At 36.0% G+C, this 13,268-nt stretch overlaps 1 protein-coding gene, 1 long non-coding RNA gene and 2 other non-coding genes across 7 annotated transcripts; all 4 read left to right on the forward strand.

The window, feature by feature from the left end:
• Positions 1-218: 218 nt before the first annotated feature.
• LOC135643606 (uncharacterized) lies at positions 219-1,577 on the forward strand. Its single transcript, XR_010498317.1, has 2 exons — positions 219-624; positions 725-1,577. It is a non-coding gene; the product is annotated as an uncharacterized LOC135643606 (long non-coding RNA).
• Positions 414-504, forward strand: LOC135643889 (small nucleolar RNA R11/Z151). The gene has a single exon (XR_010498378.1). It is a non-coding gene; the product is annotated as a small nucleolar RNA R11/Z151 (small nucleolar RNA).
• On the forward strand, positions 749-857 carry LOC135643890 (small nucleolar RNA Z152/R70/R12). Its single transcript, XR_010498379.1, has one exon. It is a non-coding gene; the product is annotated as a small nucleolar RNA Z152/R70/R12 (small nucleolar RNA).
• A 1,157-nt stretch (positions 1,578-2,734) lies between the features above and the next one.
• LOC103990482 (myb family transcription factor PHL7) lies at positions 2,735-13,027 on the forward strand. 4 transcript variants are annotated; one of them, XM_065159486.1, is made up of 8 exons: positions 2,735-2,841; positions 2,980-3,078; positions 4,790-4,902; positions 5,677-5,753; positions 5,837-5,879; positions 6,030-6,087; positions 7,895-7,964; positions 12,303-13,027. In XM_065159486.1, the coding sequence occupies exons 4-8, from the start codon at positions 5,706-5,708 to the stop codon at positions 12,774-12,776; spliced, it is 693 nt and encodes a 230-aa protein (XP_065015558.1). In that variant the 5' UTR covers positions 2,735-2,841; positions 2,980-3,078; positions 4,790-4,902; positions 5,677-5,705; the 3' UTR covers positions 12,777-13,027. The 4 variants fall into 4 exon arrangements, with proteins under 4 accessions (XP_065015558.1, XP_009407916.2, XP_065015557.1 ...); XM_009409641.3 differs by having other exon boundaries at positions 2,804-2,841; positions 4,676-4,902; XM_065159485.1 differs by lacking the exon at positions 2,735-2,841 and adding an exon at positions 8,630-8,714 and having other exon boundaries at positions 2,924-3,078; positions 12,303-12,441.
• Positions 13,028-13,268: the final 241 nt, after the last annotated feature.

Consider the following 13,268-nt stretch of genomic DNA (forward strand, 5'->3'; position numbering starts at 1 on the left):
TAATTTAGAAAAAATAAAAATCGAAATATTAAAAATAATTAATTACAGGCGTAATCTTTAATTAGTTAGCAGCCGAATGAATAGCATCAAGATTCGTGCGGATGAGCACAACTTAGTGGGCTGGTAATGGGCCTTAGCAAGTACGCGGGCCGCCTCCAGTATTAGTTGGACTGTTATCTGGATGAATCGGACGGCCGGGATCAATCTTTAGTCCGGGCGGCTTCGAGTCGCCGCTCCCTAGTCACAAGTCGCATACCCTAACCCTAAACTCCGCCGCCCCCGTACTATATGAGGAATGCCTCCGTCTTCCTCACCAAACCGTTCGGGGACGCGTCTTGTTCATCGTTTGCTCTGTTTGATCCTTGGATGTTTTTGGTTCTCTATATTGGCCTAACAATTTTTTCTTTCTTGTCTGGCTGATGATGAGTGATCTTAAGGATCTTAGCGGATTTCAGTGAGACATAGTCTATGATCTGATCTTTGTTGTTACACACACTGAAGCCCCCACTCCGTGCCTTTTTTCTCCCGCAATTTTGTTTTCTTTTGTTTTTAATGGGAAAAAAGGTGTTTTTTTTAACTCGCCTTCGGTTTGAGCGAGCCGTCATCTTTGTATTTTCTGCAAAGGTGAAATTTTGAGGCACCGATCGATCTATTCTTGCGAATCGGTCCGTTCGATGACCCGTTACATTGATTTTTTTTTTAATTTCTAGTTTGGATTTTGCAGCAGCTGAGGGTCGGATGGATGAAGGATGCTATGATGAGTATAAGCACCGGGTGTGGGCAGTGGCGGTGATATATGTTGTCATCGCCGTGAGCCATTCTCACCAACTAAACGACTTCTCCTTCCACTGAGCTCCCAATCCCTTCCCTCTCCTTCACCCCTCTGCTTTGCTGCAAAAATTGTTTTTTTTCTGTTCAGAACGTTGTCCCATCAGTTATTGTGTCTTGTCGATCGAAGACGCTTTGTGTATCGAGTACTTCATCTCTGATTAATAATCTGCTTTAATGTAATATCTCTACTTTTATTTTATTTTATTTTATATTTTATGGAATAAAAACATTAGTTTAAATGTTCTTGTGTGGACTCTATTCTATTGTAGTTTACTTATTTTCTTTTCTGCCACTTCTCTCTGTTTTGGTTCTCTTGGTTGTCTGTGTTTTGACACATTAGAAGTCAACCTTCGAGCTATTCATTTAGATTTGATGCCGTGATGTATGATCATCTACAGATGAAGATTAAGGATCACAGATGAACTTTATTGAAGTGGGGACAATCAGCTGGAAACTTGTTGAATCAGGGACAAATTGTTCTGAGCACAACTATTATTTGTTGTTCAACAAAATTAGCCATCATTGTGTTCTGTGGTGTTTTAGATGATCCATCCAGTTATTAAGAGTAATCAATGGAGACATCCAACATATCTGTGATTCACTGTTGATGTTTTAAATCCTTTTATGCTGTGACTTGTTTGAAAGGTACTTTGTATAAGCTCTTGACTTTATTAATTCCTTTTCTCTCTCATCAAAATGGATGTAAAAAAGATGTTTGTCCAGTTGACATTGTGTGTATTTATCAATGAACTGAGTGAATGACATATAATGATTCTTTCATATAATGTATCTTTGCATGTCTATGGTGCAATAGATTACATTATTAATGGATGATGTTCCTGTAGCTATATAGAAAAAAAGATTAGTAGTAGAACTCACCTCACAAACACTGAGAGATCATGCTCTGTTATCCTTGAAAAAAGTTTTCCAAGTTATTTGGGTTGTATATAACAAAGTTTTCAAAAAGATATCCAAATTGAGAAAGGTTTTTGACATTGAATATATCTTTGCATATCTATTTGTCTTGACATCAAACCTTAAAGTAAGGTGAGAATGTCAGTTTGCTGGTCTATCAGGACCATGAGACAAGTCCTTTTGTCAGGTTGGATAATTATAATGTATATCATGAATGTGGTTTAGGAAGGATGATCTTTTTAGCTTCAATCTATTAATTATTGATTTTTTTTTTATTATGTGGAGCTAATTTAGAGTTCTATCTTATGGGAATTAAACTAGCAAAGAATTTTTTATCAAGTATAATAATAATGATGCAGTTGAACCTTCCTCTTTGTGTCATCCTATATTCTGCTGACTTACTGCTTCATCTCTTATGCACAGCCTTATCTGAGGCTTCAGGAACATAAAAGTGTTAGATTGTTTCATTGTGTTACATCCAACAGTATATTTTTCTTTTCTTATCCTTGAATCAAACACAGTGGTCAATTCAGAGAGGTGGACTCTCTCTCTCACTCTAATCTCTCACCAGCCATGTTCTTCATTCCTAATATTTTATTGTTGTTTGTTTGATCACACATCTGCATCGAATGTATGGGAAGATAGATCACATGTGTTGTTTGATCACACATCTTCATTCCTTGTGTGTTGTTTGACCACACATCTATCTCCATTCAAGAGAAGGTTGGGAAGAAATTAAGAATTGGAGTCTCACAATCATCAATTAATACAATTTTTTCTTATTATTTTGGTGTCATAAGGCATAAAAAAATAATCAATTTATCTCGAACGATATGTTCTTAATACGAAATAAGGAAGAGAGGAAAGATCCTAAAACACCACGAACAATCGAGTGGATACAGGGTGGATCCTGTGGCCAAGAAGATGCCACGTATGCTATTTGAGGATCTCCGATACAAGACAGTCTCGAGACGGATCGGCCGCATCCCGGTTGGGCAGCCCTCGGGGTCTGCCCGCGGGCAACTATAAAGGTCGTTTTAGGGAGCGATCGCGAGCCCTCGGACCGGCGGAAGCCCGACCAATCTCTGAGCGGGGGTAAGCGAGTGCAACGAAAACTCGATTTACGACAAGTCCTCCCTCATGATTTCTCGATCTCCGCCAAAAAGATTCGGTCTCTATGGCTATTGATTGTTCCATGTTTATCTCAATTTGCTCGTTTCTGCTATTTTTCAGTCAGTTCACGCTCCCGATTGCAGTGGGTTCGCTGGCGATAGTGTCTTCAATCCTGCTGGAGTCGGGAATTGGGGGCGATTTAGCGACTTGTCAATCTAGGTAATAAATATATCTCTCTTCTTTGTTGATTTGGGTGCATTAATTGGTTCGTGGCTCTCGATCGGCTTGTGTTGATCCTGCACGGTAGGAGAGTTGACGGGGAATGAGATTAATTGAGCCATCTCTAGGGTTCATTTTTCTGGTCACTAGGGCTATTATTTAGTTTATGGAACTTGGGACTTTCTGGAGGCATGAGTTTTGACGCATGGATGGAGATTGTTGGCTCTTTAAACTGTGGTAGTTTTCAGAGGGTTTGGAGACCGTTCGAGCTCAAAATAGTTTCTTTGAGAGGGAAGGTAATCGAGGTTCCGTGAGTTGATCTTTTTTTCCCCATCGCTAAACTGTTAGTGGACCCCCAGAGGATTTTTGCTGCTATTTGATTAGGTTGATTGGGTACTTTAACCCTTACCAGCTATCTTTTAATATATTCCTGTGGAGTGTAAGGTAATTGTTTCTACTTCAATTTGATGTTGATCTTTTTGGTTTCTTTGTAAACTATAAAACAACAACTGTTAATGAAAAGCACCAGAATTTTTAGATACTGAACAAACATAGACGTTTTCGTTGTCGAGGATATTACTATGTAATCACTACCACTCTAACAATAATATGTGACTTAAATCTTATGTTTTCAACCTATGTTTGTTATGCGAGGTACTATAGAGCAATAATCTTGGCCTACTGACATCTGTAGTTGATTTAGAAATGGGAAGAATCACCAAGTCAATGACTGAATCTACCAGAACTATAAGTTATTAGAGTATATTTAATCAATTAATATCAATAACATTCGGTTATAGGTTTTTATTTCTGAAAAATCATAAACTGATAAGTTATCTTGCCAGAGCCTATTTGTTTCGTGTTACCGAGAACTTGCAAATTCTGGGTATAGCTGAAATATAGTTCAGTAAGTCGCATTGAAAGACTGTTTTTTTCATTTCATTTTCGTGGTTGCATATCCTGTTTGGAACAAGGATCCACATACCACAGGTAATCCTATTTGCAATCATGCTGTGAAAATTGTTATTTCTAATAGTTCTTGAGCAACTTTGAGATGGTTTTATATAAACGTGATAATGTTTTATTTGTTTTCCAGCTTTATCAGTGTTTTTCTGTCTTTGATCTCTGTTTTGTGGGGGCATTTCACAGTTAAGCTTAAATTGAAAGACTCCATATAGAGTAGTCTTTTAAAGTATCTCATTAAGATAGGAGCTAAAGATATTAGTGTATGACCAGTCTCTTATACTCAAGGATCATGTTTATTTTATCACAATTAATCTAAGTTGATATGGAAATTATCGTAGGGAGATCAGCTGGATTTTGAGGAATAATAATTCATGTTATGGATGCTCCAAGATCTTTTGTGAATACACAATGATTAACTTTTTGCTTTGCAGGGCTTCCACCTTATCTCTTTTAGTCTAATTTCCTAGTTTTGTTGTCTAACGAATGGCATTTAACACTACTATAATGCCTTAATCTGATTATTATCACATATATGTAAAGTCTAAGTTTGATATTTCTACTCTCAGAGTTTTGCAAATCAGCTAGTAAGTGCTATATAACTGTTGCTGTTACTTTGTAATTGTTTTCATAGATGATGAGAAATGTATCAATCCAAAGCAGTCTCAAGTATAAGTCCAAACGGCAAGAATTCACTTGCTCATGACCAACACTTAGAACTGAGTGACAATGTTGTGTTCTCGAATAGTGGAAGGAACGATCCTGGGAATCCTAATTTGGCATCAAGACAACGTTTACGGTGGACCAATGAGCTTCATGACCGTTTTGTAGATGCTGTGACACAGCTTGGTGGACCAGATAGTAAGTGCATGGTTATCTGGCTTCCTCTTGAAATTATGGGATGACACAGAAGATGTTTCTCCCATGCATTTTTTTTTCCTACATAGGCTGCTAACAGTGCAATGCCTTTCATATTCATCTTCTTTAAAAGACAAACAAATTGCAAGTTCCTTTTATATACTCTTTTTGTTGTGCATGGAATAATGTAATGGAGATGACCTAATGATAATAAGGATTCAGGTTATTGATCCTGTGATATCATGTAGTATAAGTTTCTTTATCATAACTGAGGTGTTTTGATGTGTTTAGTTTCATCTATAGGCAGCTTGAAAATCATAATGCTTTTGTTATGAAAATTTAGTTTCTGAATGAATAATTCTCTAGTTGGAGTAATTAATTTCTAGTGGATGGGCCAACTGTTGTTACATTTTTCTTTCCAATGTAAAACCCATTAGTGCCCATAATATATTGGTGAGGGTACCTTTTATATATGATTGTGGTCTGTAGCAGGATTCCAGTAATTTGTTTTCAGTTATAGTTTCACCATCCTCTTTGAACTTGTTAATCTTCTTGGTTCTTTTTGCAAACATTTGAGAGAAAATCAAAACTTAATAGATCTTGGTATAATTAATAATGTGTTTTCTTGTAAACAAAGTTATGCTTGGTACATTTGTTGAAGAATCAGTGAACGGCTAAGCAAAAAAGTTTCTCAGTTATGCTAAATGACATAGCATGTTGTTTTATCTGCTTAGGTAATTCTATTCAACACTATCTAAATTTGCTTGCCTATGACAGGAGCAACTCCGAAAGGAGTTCTTAGAATCATGGGTGTATCAGGACTAACTATATACCATATAAAGAGCCACTTACAGGTACTTCTAGATGTTTTCTCTTCTTAGAGTTTCTTTTTTCATATTGTTGCATTGACTAATTTCAGTTCTGATGGTGCACCCAGAAATACAGGCTTGCAAATTATATCCCTGATTCATCAGCTGATGGTAGGTATTCTGAAAACTTATTAGAGAAATTTTATTGAGTTTGGTTATTTATTGATTGCTGAAAGTGGGAACCATATTCTCCTTGTGCAGACAATTATGAAACTGATGCATGGGCTTGGTTTTGATTTTACAGTTTTCTTTTCCATGTAGGTGCTAAGTCTGAAAATAAGGATTCTGGTGACCATACTATGAGACCTGAAAACTCCTCGTAAGTCTGTCTTTTATGACCCAGTTAAGCAAAACACAATTGTTGCTTAGACACTAGTAATTGTTGCAGATAACTGGAGATTATTCCATAAGTTTGCTTTTGGTTACAAAGAAAGCATGTTGTGCATGCATTAACTGTTCCCATGTTTTTAACTAAAGAACCATGGCAAGAGCAGTACATCTTGGTGGCAGATAGACTTGTTTATAATTATTGTAAGGATAAGATTTAGTTTTGGGATTCTGGTTGTCTAAAGGGACACAGCCAAGAGTAAAAATATAACTCGTTGTCCAGGAAGCATGTCTCTTCAATGGCAGAGAAAATGCTCTGAAAATTTAACTTTGCCTGAACCACTATAATTATTCAGCACAAATAAAAATGAACTGTTCATGAATTACCAAAGAAGTATACAGGACTATGGATATCTATTAAGCACGTATTTCACATAGTTCATGTACTTTCTTTTGCTTTCTCTGTTATATTTCTATTCATACGCTCTTATAAAGATTATAATTTTCTCAAGATTTGTCATTGTTAATTAGCTCCCCTGGTTATTTGTCTCAGTTAAGGACACAGGAAAGCTGCAAGAGTAAAGCGATATTTATAGAGATTTTAGAGTAACAAGTGGCCACTTGAATCTTCTTTTTGGAATTTGGATAGTACTTATGAGGACCTAGTGATATTGTCTTCAATAGAGCTCAACAACTGATATTTGTTGCCAACTTCAAGTAGTAGCATCTGTATGGCTTGATGTTGTCATTGTAGTTCTTGTGGCAACTTAGTTAGAAGCTTAAGTGAAACTTTGTTGTACTTGCATTTAAAGTAGCTTTAGCAGAAACGGTGTGGTATTCATTTTTTATAACACAGCTACATAAAAGTTATGTATTAGGTTCACTCTAGTATCGAAGTTGTGACACCCCACCTGCACATCGGAAGTGGGCTAAAACTTTAGATCGACTTATAACAGTAACTCTGATAGGTATATTATTATTTACTTGGGCCCAAGCATTTTGTGCCAGTCGTTTAGGCTCAACAAAGTTAATAGGTTGGTTATCTCATTAGGTCGGATCATAATAAATTATGTCAGAGCCGACCTAGTTTTGGGTATGGGGAGTGGATATGTTGGAGCCATCATTGGGCTAGGCTTCACATGCACCATGATAAGATTTGACGAATTATATATTGGTGCGAGCTATGTTGGTGCTTGACGAGGGCCTCAAGTCTTTACGTGGAAGCATTGTGACCTCTCGATTTAATCCCGTATCAAAAGTGGACTAAAACTGAAAATGACTTAAAAAAGATATACTAATATTAACTTGGGCATAAGTATTTTGAGCCAATAATTCTGGTTCAACAAAGATGATAGATCAGTTATCCCATTCGGCTGGGTCATGACAAAAGTGAGTCTTGACGTATTTTCCAATTTCTGAAATCAATATAAATTTGTCTTCTTTATATTTTAGAAGATGAGTCTTGGCGTCAAGGAATATTGCTCCTTAGCAACCTAGTTTATTGGAATTTGAGCCATAGAAACAATCTCTCTGATTGCAAGAGCAAGACTGCTTAAATTGACTATCTTTGAACTCCGCATTAGTGGGAGCCTTGTGCACTAGGCTCCCCTTTTAATTTGTTATAGTAGATAAAGTTCTGGGGCTTTTTGGTGCATAGCATACATTTGAAAACAAACGATCATTCTTCTTTTTTTTTTATGCTGATTTCTTTCTAGCTCTCATTTAAGTTATCATTTCCTTGATAAAAAGTTTCATTAGTTTGCCATCATGCTAAACCGACTTAGCTTTTGATGTCTCAGTGGAATGCAAATGACTGAAGCACTCAGGTTACAGATGGAGGTGCAAAAGCGGCTTCATGAACAATTAGAGGTGAATTGTGTATTTTTGTAACTTAAATATGTTGATTGTGCAAAAGCGGTTGTTACTTGTTTGTACTGAAAAAAAATTTGTGTTATATACATCAGCAGATTCGGTCGTAATATTTCGAAGTTGATGCAGTATATGGCTTTGGAAAGGCTACTATGTTGAAGAAAACTTGTATATTTTTAACTAAATACACTTGAACAGATACCACAAAGAAACATGTTGATTTGTGGAAAGAAGTGGAGGTTTTATTTAACAAACTACACATTAAATGAAGTGATGCATCGAGATTCTTTCTTCTGCATCGTCTTTGTTTTATGTGCATGATGCTGGCCAGTACACTGCAGCACTGTAGCAGTGCTACAGTACTCGGCACACCTGAGTGTACCGCTCGGTACACCTGGGTATACCGCTCGGTATACCATACCGTACCGGTACCGAGTCCAGATCGAAATACCGGTACGGTACGGTATTGCGAACCTTGCTCTTAAGATAATGTTGTATATAATGTTCTATGTTAATTAACATCACATATTGTGAAATCATTTTTGCAGTGCCAAGTTATATCGCTTTTTTTTTGTAATACCCTAATTTCAATTAGGGGTAAATTGATAATTTCATTTATAAGTGAACCTAGGTTTAGAGTTAAACCTCTCTCCCTTTATTTATAGCTGCCATCCCCTCTCGTGGGAGAGAGTGTGGCCATCGAGGAAGGAGGAGAGGAGTCTTTAGTGCATTGACCTACATAAGTCCAAGGTAAGGAACTAAGTCCTTAACTTTCCGACATCCTCGTTTTTCCATGTTAATATCCTTTTCATATTTGATTGGCATTCTCTTGGCTATTAAAAACTGCATGAATTTATGCCAAAGCAAAAACACTATGGTAGAATTACATATATTTGATTCTCCTAATCTTGTAGTGCAAGAATTAATTGTATTTCATAAATTGTATATCATATATATGTATGCCTTGACACAAAATTATTTTGCTAGTGATTTCATAGGATTTTAATGGATTCCTAGACTCTTTAAATAAAAAAATTCTTTTATGTTTTCAAAGACTTTAGCTAGTGACGTTTGAAATTACATGACCTAGCTATCTATATTTTATTATTAATCATTTAACTATAAAAACATGAAAGAGTTAATTACTCTGTTTTATATCATTGCTCACTTGGTCTTTTGCTTCTAGAACATTAATCTTTATTGGGTCAAAATACAAATAAAGTAACGAGTTCTGTCCCCGTATAACAACACACAAAAAATTACATATTTGTTTGAAGATAGTGTGGTATCGAGAGCGAGAGCCGGAGGATTATTCGAGAAGAAATGGATTTGATAATTATCATTATTATAATAAATATATTAATTTAAAAGAAATTATATGGCTTTGTGAAAGGATTTTAATTTAGGCATGGGTTAATCTTTGCAGGAATTGATTTAGGTCAGTTCAGGGCATGACAAAGATGGTATTAACATAATGACTTTGAGAGACCTGAATGATCATGAGATCAATTGCCTTTCCTAAGGTTTTAGATTTGTTTTGTTAAAAGAAAAAAATCTAAAGTTAGAGGGATACAGTGGAAGCATAATTAGAGAAATTTGCAAGACCATTTTTTTTTAAAGAGGCAAGAATTATAATATCCTAATTTTAATTAGGAGTAAATTAATAAATTTATTTTATAAGTGAACATAGGGTTAGGGTTAAGCCCCCTCTCCCTTTATTTATAGTTGTCAGCCCCTCGTGGGAGAGAGCATGACCATCGGGGAATGAGGAGTGGCGATGTAGGGTGTCGACCTACAAAAGTCTAAAGTGGGGATTTGAGTCTTGAACTTTCCTACATCTTTTTTTTTTCTATATTAATATCATTTTTTTGTTTAATTGATGTTCACTTGCTCTAACAAAACTGCATGAATTTATGTGAAAGTAATCTATGTCAATTAGATTCATGCAATTTTGCCATAGCAAGAGAACATCAATCAGACATAAAAAAGGATATTAACATGGACAATAAAAGGAGGATATAGGAAAGTTTAGAACTTGGATCCCTACCTTGAACATATGTAGGTCAATGCCTTAGCATCTCATCTCCTTCCTTATATGGCTGTGCTCTCTCCCATGAGAGAAGGGGATGACAATTATAAATAAAGGGAGAGAGGGTTTAACCCTAACATTAGGTTCACTTGTAAAATAAATTATCAATTTTTCCCTTATTAAAATTAGGGTATTACAATTCCTCCTATTTAAAAAAATTTGGGCCTATAAATTTCACTAATTATGCTTCCATTATATCACTCTAACGTTATATTTTCTTTTGCAAGACAAGTCTAGAATCCTAGTAAAGGTATCGGATCCCATAATCATTCAGGTCCTTAAAATCATTGCTTTGGCTGTCACGCCCTTAATTGACGTAAATCGGCTCTTGAGAAGATCAGTCAGTGCCTGAACTAAAATCCTTTCATAGAGACGTATATATTTTTTAAATTAATACATTTATGATAATAATGACAATTATCAAATCTAACTTCACCTCGAATAGTCCTACCATCCTTGCTCTCGATGCCATTCTACATTCAAACAAATCTGTAGTTTTTTTTGTGTTGTTACAGAGACAAAATTTCTTCCTTTATTTGTGTTTTAACCCAAGAGAGATCAATGTTGTATAAACACAAGACCAAGTCAACGGTGATGTAAAGACATACCAATTAGCCCTTTCCTGTTTTAATAGTTAAATGATTAATAGTAAAATATAGATAGCTAGATAATATAATTCCAAATGTTACTTGCCAAACTCTTAGAGAACATGAAATTTTTTATTTATTTATTTAAAGGATCTAGAAATCCATTAAAATCCTATGAAATCAACACCAAAATAATTTTATCTCTAGGCATGCATATACATGATATACAATTTATGATTTATAACTCACAAATGAGACTTAGTTCTTGCACTACAAGGTCAGGAGAATCAAATATATGCAGTTTTACGATAGAAAATGAACATATTATTGTTTTTGCTTTGACATAGATTCATGTAGTTTTGCCATAGCAAGAGAACATCAATCAAACATGAAAAGGATATTAGTATGAAAAAAGAAAAATGAGGAGGATGTAGGGAAGTTAAGGAATCGGACTTGGATTTTTGTAGGTTAATGCCCTAGCGTCTCCTTTCCTTCTTCCTCGATGTTCATAATCTATCCCACAAGAAGAGAGGATGCCAGCTATAAATAAACGGAGAGAGGTTTAACCCTAACCCTAGGTTCACTTAAGAAATGAAATTATCACCTAATTAAAAATTAGGCTATTACACTTTTACTGGGCTGACATCAGAGTATTGATCAGCAAGGGTACAATCAACTTCAATAATATATTTGATATTTCTATGGTGGCATTTGTTTTAACAAATTGAATCAATAATATAAATGAAATAAAATATTTTGAGTACTTGAATTACTAGGAGTTGCATCTTGTATGCCTGATTACTTTCCGATGCATATATAGCCTTACATGGCAACTATAATGATCTTTCTTTCCATTGATTTATTTGTTTTGAAAAATGCTTGAATCTTTCTTTCTCTCATCTTACTGACTCCTGTCTGTGATAGTCCTGAATTTTATGAAGATCAGATGTAATATTTTGATAAATTCATTTTTGATATTTCAAAGTTAACTGTCAGGCATACAAGACAGTTTATCATGATTCTATGACCTACAATATAATTAATTTCTCAAGGTTCACCTACATTACAATATAATTAATTGCTCAAGGTTCACCTACATATTAATTCCCATGCAGATCATCATACGCAGTTGATGATACCAGATTTTCAATCCTTAATAATTCATTATGCCCAAATTGACACTGCTTCTACTAATCCATTATCCCTAATTGATTCTTGTTTATGAGAATCATGTCATTGCCAACGGACAGTACATTTTGTTTGCCCCTTTGGTAGAACTGTGATTTGTTTTTGTAATCGTTGTTGCTCCCTTCCTTTCTGGAAATTGAGCTTCTTGCTGGTTGGTTTTACCATTATGATTTGCTTTTGTTCTGATGCCACTGTTGCTATTCTATGCGAGAAAAAAAGAAAAAACTTGTTCAGATACAAATGCAAGAAACCAGGTTTGTTATGGTTGGGATTTGGCTGATGGTTTTATTTGTTTTGGCCGTTAAACTTCAGAACAACTTGTATGAATTGAATATTATACTGATTCTTCTGATGAAACTTTTACAATAATCCCACATTTTTATCTAACCTACAATTCTGATACAATCTGCTAGGTAGAAGCCCATGAGTTGTGACAGGGAGCTTTTCTGACCTGGATTTTGAAAATTTTGACAGGTACAAAGGCAACTGCAGCTAAGAATAGAAGCCCAAAGCAAGTATCTTAAGAAGATTATTGAGGAGCATCAGCGGCTCAGTGGGGAGCCGGCTGAACCACCTGGAGTAGGCATTTATGCCTACAGTAATGATAATTGCTTAAACTCTGATGACAAGACTGACCCTCCGGCTCCTGCGCCAACTTCAGTTTCCCCAGTTCAAGACAAAGCTGCTAGCAAGCCCCTGACTCCTGACTCCACTTGCCGTGTTTCCTCCCCTTTAGAGAGTCCAAAGCATGAGAGGGTGAAGAGGCAGCGGTTCCCAGGGCATGAAACTACAGACTTAGTGCCTGCTCAGCATATCCTGGAGTCAAGTTCAGGCTCAGATTTCCAGCAGCCATGCTCAGTGTTCCTAGCTGGCAGAGGGCAATTTGATGCATCAAGCGCTTCAATCTTCAATGAACAATTTGGGAATGATTCAGGAAGCGAATTATGAAGGATTCATGCAAGTTGCTGTTCATCAAGGATAGCTTGACGAGAGAAAAGCCATGCTGGAGGGTGAATAATTATTATGTGATTTTTCAGCTCATAGAGTCTCAGCAATTCATGAGATGCCCGCACAAATTCACAGCTCAGACAGGAGGTGCTCTACTCTATGGTTAATCACAGCAGCTTAGGAATTGACCCGGGGATTTAGCATCCCATGTCAGCCAAAGAAGTGATTGATTCTTGATTTTGGCTTCTTCATTTGTTTAATCTGTTGTGCTGCCATGTCTAGTTCTCGTATTAAAGTTAAACGCAGTAGGAACTTTGACCCATCCACTTCAATTGTGCTTTTAACTGTGATCATCAATTCCCACATCATAACCATCAGCCAATCATGGTCGCCTGTTGGCCATTATCTCTAGATAGTAGTGGTTTCAACACAATTGTAAGTGTACAATAGGAAAGGTTCTTGCCCTGCTGCAGTACTATATGACTTGGCAGA

The sequence above is a fragment of the Musa acuminata genome, chromosome BXJ3-7 (genome assembly GCF_036884655.1).
Source record: "Musa acuminata AAA Group cultivar baxijiao chromosome BXJ3-7, Cavendish_Baxijiao_AAA, whole genome shotgun sequence".
Classification (NCBI taxonomy): Eukaryota; Viridiplantae; Streptophyta; class Magnoliopsida; order Zingiberales; family Musaceae; genus Musa; species Musa acuminata.

Excerpts from the sequence above, each read along its gene's own strand:
- LOC103990482 (XM_009409641.3), top strand. The coding sequence starts at position 4,686 with ATGTATCAATCCAAAGCAGTCTCAAGTATAAGTCCAAACGGCAAGAAT. Across the intron at positions 4,903-5,676 it reads ACAGCTTGGTGGACCAGATA|GAGCAACTCCGAAAGGAGTT; the intron begins GTAAGTGCATGG and ends TGCCTATGACAG. Across the intron at positions 5,754-5,836 it reads ATATAAAGAGCCACTTACAG|AAATACAGGCTTGCAAATTA; the intron begins GTACTTCTAGAT and ends TGGTGCACCCAG.